At 45.1% G+C, this 17805-nt stretch overlaps 1 protein-coding gene across 2 annotated transcripts in view; it reads left to right on the top strand.

Annotated features, from left to right (window-relative positions):
• Positions 1–17370, top strand: part of HIP1 (huntingtin interacting protein 1) — a 154283-nt gene extending 136913 nt beyond the window's left edge. For both annotated transcript variants that reach the window (XM_032606529.1, XM_032606530.1), the window contains exons 24-32: positions 117–175; positions 588–681; positions 7523–7623; positions 8304–8409; positions 9541–9664; positions 10113–10174; positions 12479–12587; positions 13550–13623; positions 13972–17370. In XM_032606529.1, the coding sequence (XP_032462420.1) occupies positions 117–175; positions 588–681; positions 7523–7623; positions 8304–8409; positions 9541–9664; positions 10113–10174; positions 12479–12587; positions 13550–13602 (708 nt within the window). In that variant the 3' untranslated portion in view covers positions 13603–13623; positions 13972–17370. The remainder of the gene's footprint in view (positions 1–116; positions 176–587; positions 682–7522; positions 7624–8303; positions 8410–9540; positions 9665–10112; positions 10175–12478; positions 12588–13549; positions 13624–13971) is intronic.
• Positions 17371–17805: the final 435 nt, after the last annotated feature.

The raw sequence follows: 17805 nt of genomic DNA, 5'->3' as shown, positions 1-17805 counted from the left end.
GTGGGCACTTCTAGGTTTCTCAGCTACTGCAGGATGTTGGACCCCAGGTGTAGCAGGACACCAGTGGGTTCTCAGTACCTGTGAGGTACTGAGAAACTCTGCTTCTTTTTTAATAGGAGATGCTCAGCAAATCCCGAGCTGGAGACACAGGAGTTAAATTGGAGGTGAATGAAAGGTCAGTCTGAGCGGCGTGGTGACACCTAGGTGATCAGGATCTGTCTTTCCTGCACTGGATCATACTGATTAGAATAGAACCTTAGCCGCCACAGGGAAGGGCTGAGTCTATGGAATTGTCAATATCAGTATTAATGATGACCATGATATCAATATTGCATTATAGGGGAAAGAAACCCCAAGAGTCACTACTTCCCTATTCCTTATGAAGAAGATCCACAATCAAGTCTCCTCTCTCACCCACCTTTCCTTCAGAGCTTCCCCTCCAGAATATTCCCTGCCTTTTTTCCCATCCCAAGTTTGCGTGTGTTCAGGAGAGAAAAAGGAAACAAGTCTTCTGCATTGTTTTTGGTCTCTGTTTTGTGTCCCTGACTTTTTTGTTGTTTTTTTGTTGTTGTTTTTGCTTGTTGCAGGATCCTTGGCTCCTGTACCAGCCTAATGCAGGCTATTAAGGTCCTGATCGTGGCCTCAAAGGAGCTCCAGAGAGAGATAGTGGAGAGTGGCCGGGTAAGCATGGGTGAGGGCCCTAGACAGAGCAAACATCGGTTACTGATTCCCAGCTCAGTGAGAGGTGGAGTCTACTCGATACACATTCAGTGAGGTCTAGGTGTGCTGCCGTCCAGCCATATGTGTCCACCTGAGGGCACAGCTGCCACTCCCATGGACGCCAACAAATGCTATGGAAAGAAGCTGGGGCATGGCCAGGTCCCCGGAGGGCAGTTGGCCAGAGCCTCCAGCGGCAGGCTCGTTCACCCCAGTGGATGTCACTGGAACCTGCCATGGAAGCCCAGCGTGCATTGTAAGTCTGGACTCTCGGAGGAGGGAGTGAGGACTTTTAAAACCAGGCAAATCAGAAATGCCAACCTGGTGCTGACTGTCCACTGTGGGCTCTGCCCATGTCTCTTTCTGTGCATGCAGGATCTTAGTTCCCCTACCAGGGATCGAACCCACACCCCCTGCAGTGGAAGCGCAGGGTCTTAACCACCGGACTGCTGGGGAAGTCCCTGCCATGTCTCTTTCCAACAGCAGTTAACTCGCAGTGATTCAGACAGACTCTGCCTCCGTCCCTTGTTGACATCATCACTTCAGTTTTCTTGCTCCTTTGCTGGTGTCATCAGCCTCTTTTTTCCTTTCTCACATGCCCGTGTGCGGCTGCAGCTCAGGAGACAAAGGTCCAGAGGGGGGGCTATGAGCCTAAAAACAATCCTGTAAAGAACGAAGCTCATTTACCACGTGATGTTACAGGGAAATGACTGCCAGCCTTCTAGGAAGCAGGGTCTCATCAAAAGTAAAATCTGCCAGCACCCGGAGTTTGAACTTCTCAGGTTCCAGAATTGTTTAATATTTTGATGAGTAAAATGTGTCTGGCTCATCATAAATGTATGGTGGAGTAGAAGGACGTGCTCTCACTCCCTCTTGTGAGAACACCAGAATCACAACTAGCTGCTGGACAATCATCGACAGGAAGACACTGGAACTCACCAGAAAAGATACCCACATCCAAAGACAAAGGAGAAGCCACAGTGAGATGGTAGGAGGGGCGCAATCACAGTAAAATCAAATCCCATAACTGCTGGGTGGCTGACTCACAGACTGGAGAACACTTATACCACAGAAGTCCACCCACTGGAGTGAAGGTTCTGAGCCCCACGTCAGGCTTCCCAACCTGAGGGTCTGGCAACGGGAGGAAGAATTCCTAGAGAATCAGACTTTGAAGCCTAGTGGGATTTGACTGCAGGACTTCGACAGGACTGGGGAAAACAGAGACTCCACCCTCGGAGGGCACACACAAAGTAGTGTGCGCATCGGGACCCAGGGGAAGGAGCAGTGACCCCAGGCGAGACGGAACCAGACCTACTTGCTAGTGTTGGAGGATCTCCTGCAGAGGCGGGGGGTGGCTGTGGCTCACCATGGGGACAAGGACACTGGCAGCAGATGTTCTGGGAAGTACTCCTTGGCGTGAGCCCTCCCAGAGGCTGCCGTTAGCCCTACCAAAAAGCCCAGGTAGGCTCCAGTGTTGGGTCACCTCAGGCCAAACAACCAACAGGGAGGGAACCCAGCCCCACCTATCAGCAGTCAAGCGGATTAAAGTTTTACTGAGCTCTGCCCATCAGTGCAACAGTCAGCTCTACCCACCACCAGTCCCTCCCATCAAGCCTCTTAGATAGCCTCATCCACCAGAGCGCAGACAGCAGAAGCAAGAAGAACTACAATCCTGCAGCCTGTGGAACAAAAACCACATTCACAGAAAGATAGACAAGATGAAAAGGCAGAAAAGGCAGAGGGCTATGTACCAGATGAAGGAACAGCTCTACAACAAATGCTAAAGGAACTTCTCTAAGTGGGAAACACAAGAGAAGAAAAGGACCTACAAACACAAACCCAAAACAATTAAGAAAATGGTCATAGGAACATACATATCGATAATTACCTTAAACGTGAATGGATTAAATGTTCCAACCAAAAGACACAGGCTTCATGAATGGATACATAAACAAGACCCATATATATGCTCTGTACAAGAGACCCATTTCAGACCTAGGGACACATACAGGCTGAAAGTGAGGGGAGGGAAAAAGATATTCTATGCAAATGGAAATCAAAAGAAAGCTGGAGTAGCTATCCTCATATCACATAAAATAGACTTTAAAATAATGTTACAAGAGACAAGGAAGGACATTACATAATGATCAAGGGATCAATCCAAGAAGAAGATATAACAATTATAAATATATATGCACCCAACACAGGAGCACCTCAATACATAAGGCAACTGCTAACAGCTATAAAAGAGGAAATCGACAGTAACACAATAATAGTGGGGGACTTTAACACCTCACTTACACCAATGGATAGATCATCCAAACAGAAAATTAATAAGGAAACAGAAGCTTTAAATGACACAGTAGACCAAATAGATTTAATTGATATTTATAGGACATTCCATCCAAAAACAGCAGATTACAGTTTCTTCTCAAGTGCGCACGGAACATTCTCCAGGATAGATCACATCTTGGGTCACAAATCAAGCCTCAGTAAATTTAAGAAAATTGAAATCATATCAAGCATCTTTTCTGACCATGATGCTATGAGATTAGAAATGAATTACAGGGAAAAAATGTAAAAAGCACAAGCACATGGAAGCTAAACAATACGTTACTACATAACCAAGAGATCACTGAAGAAATCAAAGAGGAGATCAAAAAAGACCTAGAGACAAATGACAATGAAAACACGACGATACAAAACCTATGGGATGCAGCAAAACCAGTTCTAAGTGGGAAGTTTATAGCTATACAAGCCTATCTCAAGAAATAAGAAAAATCTCAAATAATCTAACCTTACACCTAAAGGAACTAGAGAAAGAAGAACAAACAAAACCCAAAGTTAGCAGAAGGAAAGAAATCATAAAGATCAGAGCAGGAATAAATGAAAGAGAAACAAAGAAAACAGTAGCAAAGATCAGTAAAAGTAAAAGCTGGTTCTTTGAGAAGATATACAAAATTGATAAACAATTAACCAGACTCATCAAGAAAAAGAGGGAGAGGACTCAAATCAATAAAATTAGAAATGAAAATGGAGAAGTTACAACAGACACCACAGAAATACAAAGCATCCTAAGAGACTACTACAAGCAACTCTATGCCAATAAAATGGACAACCTAGAAGAAATGGACAAATTCTTAGAAAGGTATAACCTTCCAAGAGTGAATCAGGAAGAAATAGAAAATATGAACAGACCAATCACAGGTAATGAAACTGAAACTATGATTAAAAATCTTCCAACAAACAAAAGTCCAGGACCAGATGGCTTCACAGGTAAATTCTATCAAACATTTAGAGACGAGCTAACGCCCATCCTTCTCAAACTCTTCCAAAAAATTGCAGAGGAAGGAACACTCCCAAACTCATTCTGTGAGGCCACCATCACCCTGATACCAAAACCAGACAAAGATACTACAAAAAAAGAAAATTACAGACCAATATCACTGATGAATATAGATGCAAATATCCTCAACAAAATACTAGCAAACAGACTCCAACAACACATTAAAAGGATCATACACCATGATCAAGTGGGATTTATCCCAGGGATGCAAGGATTCTTCAATATATGCTAATCAATCAATGTGATACACCATATTAACAACTGAAGAATAAAAATCATATGATCATCTCAATAGATGCAGAAAAAGTTTTTGATAAAATTCAACACCCATTTATGATAAAAACTCTCCAGAAAGTGGGCCTAGAGGGAACCTACCTCAACATAATAAAGGCCACATATGACAAACCCACAGCAAACATCATTCTCAATGGTGAAGAACTGAAAGCATTTCCTCTAAGATCAGGAACATGACAAGGATGTCCACTCTCACCACTATTATTCAACATAGTTTTGGAAGTCCTAGCCACGGCAATCAGAGAAGAAAAAGAAATAAAAGGAATACAAATTGGAAACGGAGAAGTAAAACTGTCACTGTTTGCAGATGACGTGAAACTATACATAGAGAATCCTAAAGATGCCACCAGAAAACTACTAGAGCTAATCAATGAATTTGGGAAAGTTGCAGAATACAAAATTAATGCACAGAAAGCTCTTGCATTCCTATACACTAATGATGAAAAGTCTGAAAGAGTAAATAAGGAAACACTCCCATTTACCATTGCAACAAAAAGAATAAAATACCTAGGAATAAACCTATCTAGGTTTATTTTGTATGCATAAACATACAAAAGTCCTGTATGCAGAAAACTATAAGACACTGATGAAAGAAATTCAAGATGATACCAACAGATGGAGAGATATACCATGTTCTTGGATTGGAAGAATCAATATTGTGAAAATGACTATACTACCCAAAGCAATCTACAGATTCAATGCAATCCCTATCAAATTACCAATGCCATTTTTTACGGAACTAGAACAAAAGATCTTAAAATTTGTATGGAGACACAAAAGACCCCGAATAGCCAAAGCAGTCTTGAGGGAAAAAAACGGAGCTGGAGGAATCAGACTCCCTGACTTAAGACTATACTACAAAGCTACAGTAACCAAGACAATATGGTACTGGCACAAAAACAGAAACATAGATCAATGGAACAAGATAGAAAGCCCAGAGATAAACCCACACACCTGTGGTCAACTAATCTATGACAAAGGAGGCAAGGATATACAATGGAGAAAAGACAGTCTCTTCAATAAGTGTTGCTGGGAAAACTGGACAGCTACATGTAATAGAATGAAATTAGAACACTCCCTAACACCATACACAAAAATAAACTCAAAATGGATTCGAGACCTAAATGTAAGACCAGACCCTATAAAACTCTTAGTGGAAAACATAGGAAGAACACTCTTTGACATAAATCACAGCAAGATCTTTTTTGATCCACCTCCTAGAGTAGTGGAAATAAAAACAAAAATAAACAAATGGGACCTAATGAAACTTCAAAGCTTTCGCACAGCAAAGGAAACCATAAACAAGATGAAAAGACAACCCTCAGAATGGGAGAAAATATTTGCAAACGAATCAACGGACAAAGGATTAATCTCTAAAATATGTAAACAGCTCATGCAGCTCATTATTAAAGAAACAACCAAATCCAAAAATGGGCAGAAGACCTAAGTAGACATTTCTCCAAAGAAGACATACAGATGGCCAAGAAGCACATGAAAAACTGCTCAACATCACTAATTATGAGCGAAATGCAAATCAAAACAACAATGAGGTATCACCTCACACCAGTTTGAATGGGCATCATCAGAAAATCTACAAACAACAAATGCTGGAGAGGGTGTGGAGAAAAGGGAACCCTCTTGCACTGTTGGCGAGAATGTAAATTGATGCAGCCACTATGGAGAACAGTATGGACCTTCCTTAAAAAACTAAAAGTAGAATTACCATATGATCCAGCAATCCCACTACTGGGCATATACCCAGAGACAACCATAATTCAAAAACACACATGCACCCCAGTGTTCTTTGCAGCACTATTTACAATAGCCAGGTCATGGAAGCAACCTAAATGCCCATCGACAGACGAATGGATAAAGAAGTTGTGGTATATATATATACAATGGAATATTACTCAGCCATAAAAAGGAACGAAATTGGGTCATTTGTTGAGACGTGGATGGATCTAGAGACTGTCATACAGGGTGAAGTAAGTCAGAAAGAGAAAAACAAATATCATATATTAATGCATATATGTGGAACCTAGAAAAATGGTACAGATGAACCGGTTTGCAGGGCAGAAGTTGAGACACAGATGTAGAGCACAAACATATGGACACCAAGGCGGGAAAGCTGTGGGAGGGTGGGGATGGTGGTGTGATGAATCGAGCGATTGGGATCGACATGTATACACTGATGTGGATAAAACTGATGACTAATAAGAACCTGCTGTATAAAAAAATAAGTAAAATTAAATTTAAAAACAAAAGAACAGCGCTATATCTGCTTTGGTGGCGCTTTTTATCAGTCCGAGAGGTGATGTTTTCTGCCCCCAAAATAGAAGGAGGGACTGAGCAAGGAGTATCTGTAGATTCCCAGACTGTCAGGTACTTCTGAAGCATAAAAGCATTTTAAAATTCCAAGTAGGAATTATTATATTTTTCTTTCAGTTTTATTGAGATATAATTGACACACAGCGCTGTATCAGTTTAAGGTGTACAACATAACGCTTTGACTTAACGCATATGAAGCGATTATCCCAGTAAGTTTAGTGAACAACTGTCATCTCTTATAGATACAAAATGAAAGAAAGAAAACAAGTTTTTTCCTTGTGATGAGAACTCTTAGGATTTAGTCTCAGTATCTTTCATGTATAACATACAGCAGTGTTCATTATATTTTTCATGTTGTACATTACATCCCTAGTACTTATTTATAACTGGAAGTTACACCTTTTGTCTCCCTTCCTCCAATTCCCTCCCCCACCCCTCAGCAATTATTTTTTTAATCACTCACTGTGTACTCACTGTCCTCTTTTGGCAGATCACAGAGAGTGGCTAGACTCCCCTCAGATCATAAGTTATTTGTATATACATATAAATAATATATATATTCTTATATATACAATATAGAGATATTGGGATGTGATAGAAATGCCAGGCTTTGGAGTCAGAAAAGCCTAGGATTTATTTCCATTTATTTCCTGCATATCCTTAGGGAAAGTATTTTTGACTCTCTGAATCTTAGTTTTCTCATCTTTAAAAATGGGAATAATAATGCTCACCCCTCGGGGTTACTGTGAAGACTGCATGGGATAATATATATAAAAGCACCTGGCACATAGTAGGCACACGATAAAAGATAGCTAATAGTATTTTTCACTTCCCTAGGGTACAGCATCCCCTAAAGAGTTTTATGCCAAGAATTCTCGATGGACGGAAGGACTTATCTCAGCCTCTAAAGCTGTGGGCTGGGGAGCCACTGTCATGGTGTAAGTATCCGTCCATCCCAAGGCTCCTCACTTCACCCTGCTTTCCAATGATCCACCCCAGAGAACAACTAAGGGGAAGAATCTTCCCCCTAAAAATGAACTGTTGATAGGGAAGTTAATAGGACTGAAAGTTTAAAAGGGAGTCTGGGTCTGAATATAAAGAAGATGTGGTACATATATACAATGGAATATTACTCAGCCATAAAAAGGAACGAAACTGGGTCATTTGTAGAGACGTGGATGGTCCTAGAGACTGTCATACAGAGTGAAGTAAGTCAGAAAGAGAAAAACAAATATTGTATATTAACACATATATGTGGAATCTAGAAAAATGGTACAGATGAGCCAGTCTGCAAGGCAGAAATAGAGACACAGATGTAGAGAACAAACGTATGGACACCAAGGGGGGAAAGCGGGGTGTGGTGGTGGTGGGAGGAATTAGGTGATTGGGATTGACATGTATACACTAATATGTATAAAATAGATAACTAATAAGAACCTGCTGTATAAAAAAAATTAATTTCAAAAAAAGAAGGAGTCTGGGTCTCCTGGAGCAACACAGGGGGTGGGGCAGGCTGGCTGAGCTCCCTGTCTGCCAGGGTGATGGGAGTGGTCTAAAGGTGATGTCATTAGGGGTTGCAGCTGTCAGTTTCATAACCCGTCTGGTTCTCTCCTATCAGGGATGCAGCTGATCTGGTCATACAAGGCCGAGGGAAATTTGAGGAGCTGATGGTCTGTTCGCATGAAATTGCTGCTAGCACCGCCCAGCTTGTGGCCGCATCCAAGGTAGGACCTGTGTTGGGCTCCCCAGGACACTGTAAGTTCTGACTGGGTTAGAAAATATACCTGGACCATGGCACTGGCCCCAAGAACTGATTATTTATCCAGTATCCAGGTAGGTTGAGTCCCAGATAAAAATTCTGTCTCCAAGGGTCCCTTAAAAGCCTTTCGGCAGGGAGCCCCTCTAACCCACCTCTCCACGTGCACGCCTTTTGTCTTCATCATTTTCATTGCAAGTGTCCTTTAAGGGTCCAGCCATGCCAACCTCTGATGAGCAATCGTACATTCAAGGAGCGCTCAAATAAGGAAAATGCCGGCCCAGTAAGCTGGTTACCTGGCTTGGCTCTGAAGTTCCACAATTAATGTCTGCCTCTCTTCAAAAGGGTCCAAATTTGAACCATTGCCCCAGCTAATCCTAATGCAAAGCTCGTCACCAAAATCCTTCCATGAGTTGTAGAGTTCCCCAGGGAGTGTTCTTTTACTGTCCTTATTTATTGTTGTCCCAAAATAAGTGATAAAGCTAGAGTTCGAGGCCACCAAGCAAATAAGTCAGGAATGATTTTGTTTTTAATTTATTTATTTAATTTATTTATTAATTTTGGCTGTGTTGGGTCTTCGTTGCTGAGTGCGGGCTTCCTCTAGTTGCAGCGAGCTGGGGCTACTCTTCGTTGCGGTGCGTGGGCTTCTCGCTGCAGTGGCTTCTCTTGTTGCGGAGCACAGGCTCTAGGCACACGGGCTTCAGTAGTTGTGGCTCGCGGGCTCCAGTAGTTGTGGTTCGCGGGCTTCAGTACTTGTGGCTCGTGGGCTTCAGTAGTTGTGGCTTGCAGGCTCGGTAGTTGTGGCACACGGGCTTAGTCGCTTCACGACGTGTGGGATCTTCCTGGACCACGGCTCAAACCTGTGTTCCCTGCATTGGCAGGTGAATTCTTAACAACTGCGCCACCAGGGAAGCCCCAGAAATGATTTTTGATATTAGAGAGAGATGCCAGGAGTTGACCCCCTAGGTAGCGATTTTTGAGAAGTTGATTGGTGACCACAGCAGAGCCCATATATTTGTCAAGAACCATCAGACCGAGTATCTGATTCCATCCTTGCTGCTCTATGTTGTGTGACACTAAATCTGCTTGGTCCTGGCAGGTGAAAGCTGATAAGGACAGCCCAAACCTGGCCCAGCTGCAGCAGGCCTCTCGGGGCGTGAACCAGGCCACCGCCGCAGTTGTGGCCTCAACCATTTCTGGCAAATCACAGATCGAGGACACAGGTAGCCTTTCAGAAGCAATGCTTTTCTCATCCATCCTATGTGGCTGCTCATTACATTCTTCTCCACGATTCCGATTTCCCACAGTCCTGTTTCCAAATTCTGTCTTATTTTTCATCTTTGTACATTCAAACTTACCTTCTCAAAAGTTGAGACACCACATAAGCATGCTATTGATCACTCTAGGGACAGGCCTTAGCGAGATTTTCCATTTAGCTATTTCTCTGAATTCAGAGAAATGACTCCACAGGCCTGATTGTCCACTGGGGTGGGGTCTGACCCTAGTTACCCTGTCATTGTCTTCCTCCCTCTCCACCCCTCACTTACATTCACGCGTATGTTGGTAAATGACAAACCAAGCATTTCAGCAGAGCGTTGGCACCGGCCACCTCTCAGGTAAGTGTCAGCTGGGGTGTCATTCGACAAGACCCTCCTATTTCCATCATTGCAGACAGCATGGACTTCTCAAGCATGACGCTGACCCAGATCAAACGCCAGGAGATGGATTCCCAGGTAGGAACTCCATCTCTAAGTCTGGTCAGACTCCATTGCCACTGACCCCACATATTATTCCCATGGAGAGAAGTCAGAGAGAAACTCGCGGGGGAAATGAACACAGAGGTACACATCACCCCAAGAATGAACAGTAAGTGATGCTGGAAGCAACAGCGGAGGTGGACAGAGGTCATTAGTAAAGATCAGAATCTTAACTCTTGCCCACCCGTCTTGGTCTGGCATCCCTCAAAATGTTATCAGCTCTCTCCTAAGCGGACCATAAACTGGTATTAGTCTTATACTGACAATTTTTTGAAAACTTTCAATATGAATTATTTGTATATTACCTTCAGGTTTTTTTTTAAAAAGGTCAATCCACTGTTAACCCATCAAAGGCGATGCCATTTCTCAGTTTTAGTAAAGTTATTCCATGCAAAATAGGATCCTGGAGAATACCTGACATCCTTGTTCTAGAATTTCTGGTCACAGTCCTGGGGTAAAGTCCAGCTTGAGACTGGTGAAGTCTATACTCAGCATTTTTAGGAAAAGTCATGTGCCAGGTGTCTGTAGACACTGAAGGAACTGGGCTCAGTTCTGTTGTCTCTGCTGAGCTACTGCAGAAGCAACTTACCTACATTGTATGCAAGTATGTGTTTTAGAATTATCCCATGGCGGGGCAGGGAGAACAGGAAAGAGTATTGCTGAGACAAGTCTGGCCATGAGTTGGTAGTTGATGGAGCAACATGAAAGGTATATATGGTGGGGTTCACTGTACCAGTCTCCATCCTTCTGTATATGTTTTACATTTTCCATAATAAAAAGTTTAAAAAGCAAAAAAAAACAAACCACCTTACTGGGTCTAGTTGCTTCCACTCTGCCCATCTTCAGTGCATTCAGCCTCAACATGTTGTAAAAATGTAAATGACGACATGTCAGTTCCCTGCTTAAAAGCTTCCGCTGGCTTCCTTTGGACTTGGAGTGATACCCAGACTCCTTCCCCTGGCCTGGGGGCCGCAGGCGTAACGATCCTTGCCTATTGCTCCAACCTCACCTCATGACTCTCTCCCGGTCAAAAGTTACTTCCTGAGAGTAGCCTTTGCTGCCCACCCTTAGTCTTTATCACTAAGTCGCCCTGTGTCATTTGCTTCATGATCAGGTCTTTCCTTGTTCATTAGTTTGTCTCATCCCCCCATGAGGTAAGAGGTTAGCAAGTAAGCAGGGACCTTGGCTGTCTGAGCACCACTGTGTCTCCAGCACCTGTAACAGAGCCTGGGGTCCATTAAGGGAGCTCAGCAAATATTTCTTGCAGTAATAAATAAAATAATTAATGAGGAGGAGGAATAGCCAAGAACCAACCCTTCCGTTAGTGAGATTGTACCTTTTCCTGCACAATAGTTAGACCAACCCCTCAAAAATGCCAGAACCATTGTATTTGGTTCCTGTCTAGACTTCCAGAGAACTGGGGTTGAAGGAGATGGGTTACAACTGGATTAGAATGTATCATATAGGTAGACTAAACATTAGAGTTGTCCTTTTCTTTCCATTTTTTCTCTTTTTATTTATTGAAATAGAGTCGACGTACACTGTTACATCAGTTTCAGATGTACTACATAGTGATTTGACATTTGCATACATCACGAAATGATCATCACGATAAGTCTAGTAATCATCTGTCTCCATACAAAGTTATTACAATAATACTGACCATATTCCTTACGCTGTATCTTATATCCTTGTGACTTATTTATTTTATAACTGGAGGTTTGTACCTCTTAATCCCCTTCACATATTTTACCCCCCTCAACCTCCCCTCCACTCTGTCAACTACCTGTTTATTCTCTGTATCTGTGAGTCTCTTTTCATGTTATTTTGTTTGTTTTGTTTTTTAGATTCCACATTTAGGTGAGATCATATGGTATTTGTCTTTCTATGACTTACATCACTTTTCAGAATACCTTCTAGATCCATCGGTGTTGTTGCAAATGGCAAGATTTTTCATTTTTTTTAGTAGCTGAGTAGTATGTTTTTAGTTAGTGATTTATCAGAGGAACGTAAGATAAGCCCTACTCCCATTTAGGCATTTGGACCGTAAAGTATCATTCATTTCCAGTAGAGGGTCCCAGTGAGAAAGCATAAAAGCCATTGGGATAGATGGATGAACGAGAGGATGGAGAAATTAGAGCAGAGACAAGGGTGAAATTGAGGACTGGGTAAGCTATGGATAACATGGACGACGAGTCCTGAACCACAGAGGAAAGGGATTAGGTCGACGTGAGACCGTTCTCAGGTCCCTGCTCAAAGCAAAGGCCACTTTCCCCACAGGTTAGGGTGCTGGAGCTAGAAAACGAACTGCAAAAGGAGCGTCAAAAACTGGGAGAGCTTCGGAAAAAGCATTACGAGCTCGCTGGTGTTGCCGAGGGCTGGGAAGAAGGTGAGCCAAGGACTGGCACAGCCCCCAGGGAGGGAGGTGGGGGGATGCTGTGGGCCTCCCCCTCCCATACAGCGGAACCAGGAACTTCTCCCTCCTCCCTTCTATTCACAGGGCATCTTTTTTTTTGCGCGCGCGGTATGTGGGCCTCTCACTGTTGTGGCGTCTCCCGTTGCGGAGCACAGGCTCCGGACGCGCAGGCTCAACGGTCATGGCTCACGGGCCCAGCCGCTCCGCGGCGTGTGGGATCTTCCCGGACCGGGGCACGAACCCGTGTCCCCTGCATCGGCAGGCGGACTCTCAACCACTGCGCCACCAGGGAAGCCCTCACAGGGCATCTTTTTTCTCCAGTGGTGAATACCCATAAGCCCCAAACTGGTGGTGAATAGAAAGCTTTTGTGGTCATCTTTCAAGACCTGAATGTTGACCAGTGGACTGAATGGTCACTCACTCACACCATTGCCTTCCAGACCCAGTTAGCCTGGTTTTTCTCCCCAGGAGTTTAGTTTCAGGCCAGCATCAGGTTGAGTAGTGAATGAATGAATAGTGGTCAGTGAAGGTCCAGCAGACAGGGCAAGTGAGTTCCAAGCTTCTGGCTGCCTAGAGCCAGCTATGGGTAGCAATGGCGAGAGACAGCAAGGGTCAGGAGCTAGAAACAGTGTGGAGTGGAGAAAGGTTCACCCCACCAGCCCAGGGACTCTTGGTCGCCCGGAGTCTGTGCGGGCTGCTTTTCTGAACATCCAAAGTGGCCAACTTGATCACAACCAAGATCGTGATTCTCACTGGGCTCACTGACTCTGGAAACCCAGCACAGATGCCGCCCGGTCATTCCTGGACACTTGACCCAGGGAATAGGTGGTCATGATTATGTATTTTAGAGCCCAGCCTGGCGGCCGTTTCTGCTGGCTAGATGGATGTGTGCGTGCACCAGACACTGTGAAACATAAGCGACTATTGTCTTTTAGGAACAGAAGCATCACCACCTACGCTGCAAGAAGTGATCACCGAGAAGGAATAGAGTCACACCGACGTCCCACAGGTCAGAGTGTAAATCCTTGTTGCCCATCTGTGTGTGTGTGTGATTCCCCCAGTCACGGGCCAGCCCCTGGGAGTGCGCGCCACGTCCATCATCCGGTGCTGAGGACCTGCCCGGCCTTCCAAAGACTCCCTCCACAGCCCATGATCTGTGTTCTTTCACTCGTCCCCCACCGCCAAGAAGAGGGGAGCCCAGGGCCACCCCGACAGAGGGGACCTCCCTCCCGGTCCTGCCTGTTTTACCCCCAAACAGTCGGTGTCCTTGTTGGGGGTGGGGTGGGAGGCTTGTTGCTACTGCTGTTGAGCTGGAGAGCGAAGATCTTACGCGTTTTCTTTTCTGTTTTCTTCTCAGCCTTTTCCGTTTCAGCATTTGCACAAACTTGTGAACACCGGGGGACTGGTGGATTCCAAACCGTGACCCGACCCTGAGGCTGCACGGAGTTGGAAGAAGAGCAGAAGTGTCCTGGCTGAGAATGCCAAGGCAGTGCCCCCCTCTTTTGGCAGTTCCATGGATTCCCACTTCTTCTTATGGTGGTCGGGTCTTTTTTTCCCCAAGTTTCACTCACATAGCCAACACTCCCAGGGGATCGCCCCTGAAGCCCTGAGCTATTGGGGGCCCCTAACCACAGCAGCTCACAGCAATGGTGCTGCCTAGGCTTCGCCACGGTGCTCCCCGCCGGCCCCCCGAGCCGAGTGTCCTGCTGAGCAAGTGTGGGTCGGCCGAGGCCACTCCCCGGGGCCGGGCGGAAGGAGAGCGAGTGCCTTGCCTTCTAAAGCTGGAGCCCAGCCGAAAGCCTCTGCCCACCTTCACAAGTGAGGGGCGACAGAGAGAGGGAGAGGAAGGGTGCACACAGCCCAGGTCTTCAGGAGACCACCTTTCTTGGAAGCTCCTTGTGACCGGGCTGAAAAGCCTTATCCCATGCTTGAACCCAGCCGGTGAGAGTAGCCACACTTCCTCCCCCCGGAAGGAATCTTCCATGGCCCCTCAGTTGACACCTCCCTTCATACCCAGGCAGGGCCCTAAGAGGGAACACGTGAGGGGTTTCCAATCCCTTTCTCCAAATGTCTGCCTTGGCACCCTCTTGAATCTCAAGAAGGTAGTTCCATGTTCTACCTAATGGACAGACCCAGAAGATCAGGCCAACTTACTTGCTCCCAGCAGGAAAGACCCTGGGCTTGGTTTGGTACCTTGAATATTCTGACTAATCTCCATTAGCAGCAGTGCTGGCAGCAACCAGGATTTCAGGTGTGACTATGGCTAGGCTTGCGTTGCTGCCTGAGTACATCCGTCTTTAAGAATCGGAAACAAGACCTAGAGGCCATCCCGATCTGTCGTTGCCGGTTTGGGTCTTGAAGAGGAAAGCTCCTCAGAGCACTGGGTCAGGGAAAACAAGAGAGGGGGACCACTGGCTCTGACCCCTTCCAACCACACATCCCGGGCCCTGGCTGCCTCGCGGACAGGATGAGGACAGAAGGAACTTGAACGATGTTCTGGAGATGGGCAGCCCCGCCAGCACTTCTTCACCTCCAGATGGACCCCAGCATTTAAGTGACCTTCCCATCTTGGACAAACAATGTCTTCCTTCCTTTATCTGTAGCAATTCATAGGTAGTAGCCAACAAGCACTTCCCAGGACCTGTCCCCAAGGACCATTGCTGAGTGTTGCTACGTGACAGGTTGTGAGACTCCCTTTTGGTCACTGTGAATCAACTCTCTCTCCTTCCTAAGCCCCCACCGCCAACTCCCTTTCTCTGCATTTTCTAACTAGGACACTCAAAAACCTGTGTCCCATGAGCTCAGATTATGAGACTCAGATGTGTGATCTCCATACTGGGCTGACAAGGCAGCAGCAGTAGAAACTGACCGGTCTTAATGTTCACTGCTTCTTTGTGCTCGACTGTTTTTCCACCCAAGCCTCAGAAGGAATGATGTGTAGCATCCCTGGCCCAGCTGTGCCTATTAAGCCAATTGGTGTGTTCTCAGCATGGGTCAACACTTCCAAACGTGGCTGGTCCTCACTTCCAGAATCTCAGCCATTCAGACTATTGTGCTCCAAATGACCGATGGGGGGAAAACCTAGTATATGGGACCAGATTAGGATTCCCTGAGTAACACTCCCTCTAAAAAGAAGCCACAGTAATTTTTAAAACCTTCATGGGCTTCTCCGGAGTAATAAGACAGTTAAGAAAGCACTTAAACAGGAACACAGGCTAATTCAATCTCACATGAGGAAATATATGTCAGAATTAGTATAATTACTTTTATAATCGCTTGACTCAGAAGCTAGTCCATTCTCTAGCCCAAATCAAGATGTCGTACCTTGGCTACTCTAAAATTGAGCGTGTTATCCTGGGTGTGAAATGCCTTGGTTAAAGCAGGAGTCACATCCTCAGGCTAAAAATGAACCTCACAGCCTTTTAAATTAGTCACTGAGCATCATTCGTGACTTGAGTCTCATGGGTCAGTGTGAATGGGTCAGAGCAAGGCAGGACAGCAATGAAGTGATGCCTTAGCGTTGACGAGAGGCCGAAATACAGCCGTATCCATTATTTTAATTCTGTAGCACAGTGTCTCATATCTCTAGGGTAAGGATATGAGTGTACATAATAAGGAAAAAGCATTGAAGGAAAGACCTACCTCTGTGGGGTTATTTATATCTGAGCATGGAGTTTAAATGAGACTCGAATTTAGATTGTTTGCTGATTCTGCCGCCCACAACAGGATCCCTAGGATCCTACCTGAATTTGAGTCCCTGACCCAGTGGCCGGAAGAACCATTGTCCAGAGCATCCTTTCTTGGAAGTGTCTGAGCTGCCAAGGCAGACAGCAGGGTTTACACCGGGTACCACGGGGATCATGAGCTAATGTCTCCAGTCCGGTTGGTTTGCTTCGGCCTCTCACTGAGGAGCTGGTTTGGGGCTTGCACCTGGGTGGCGCCTGCTTCTTGGCCAGCTCCTTAGTCTAGGGGGATCTCCTGGCTCCACTTACCTTGGTCTTTACCAAGTGGTGATGTTCTTGCTACCTTCTACCACCTTTCTGCGTCTCTGGAAATCCTTTCTGCCGGTGAAAGCCTTCAGTCCTGGCATTGGCCTTCCAACCAGGCTGGCTTTGCCCTCTCTCCGCCATCCTCGGTCCTCCAGAGACCGTGCTGCCTGTTGCATAGAAAACCACCACCTCGGGCCTGCCAGCCATCAACGCAGCATACCGGGCCAGCTGTCTACTGCTCACATCTCCCAGGTCCAGACCAAAATACAGGATTAGCTACCCACAGTGGCAACTTGGCCTCTCACCCCAGGAGCCAAAGCAACATGAAGCAATTGGTCAAACATCGTTGGGTCCGATTCTGAGAGTAGGTGATCTCCAGACATGTCTTTCAGGTGACCCTCAACTACCTCAGGTTTGAAGGCCCTAAATTAGGCTGATTACTACTCACAGGGACAAACTGAGGGGGTTCAGATAAATCTTGGTGATAACGCAATTGTCTCAAACTTATAACAAACTCTTTCACATTTAGGTTTTCAGGGATGGGATTGGGTTTTTTCTTCTGTTTTTAACCTTTTCCCCAATTTTCCATTAGAATAGTTCCTATAAATGAATTTCATTTTTCACTGAGTGCCTACCTTCCCAGGGCAGGTAGCCACTGGCTTTGTTTCCTTCCAACAGTACTTTTATTATGGTATTAAGACTTTTCTTTGTATAATACATTGCATCTGTGTTTTCAATTTTTCAATAAATATTTCAACCTGGCAATGGAGAGGAGTGGTGATAACTGACCAATCAAAGTGGTTTTGAGGTCTGGGGTTTCAGTGAAAAGCCTACATTTATATCCCAAGGTTCACTGAATCCACTTAGCTCTGCACCTCTGGGAATGTGTCTTAAAAACAGGACATTTTCTGAAGCGTAAAACTATTGCATTTCCTATGCTACTTTAGAAAAAAGAAACATTAGTTTGCACCCCTTAGCACTTTTCCATCCTCTGTATCCTCTCGTCCTTGGGAGTGATCAAACAGTGTCTAAGTGTTCAATATAGTACTGTAATTTATCTAGAAGGCCAGGTCACTGCATGAAATCTGGGGTCTTGAGCTATGCATATTCCCTTCTCCACCCTAAAGATGTAAAAATAATCTGCCATCTGAAAAATGCATGGGGCGAATTCTGCTCGGGGCCAGAAGCTGCCAATCATAAGG

This window comes from Phocoena sinus, chromosome 15 (genome assembly GCF_008692025.1).
Source record: "Phocoena sinus isolate mPhoSin1 chromosome 15, mPhoSin1.pri, whole genome shotgun sequence".
NCBI lineage: Eukaryota > Metazoa > Chordata > Mammalia > Artiodactyla > Phocoenidae > Phocoena > Phocoena sinus.
Note: the sequence above shows the minus strand (reverse complement) of the source record. Positions and strands in the feature narration are given on the sequence as shown.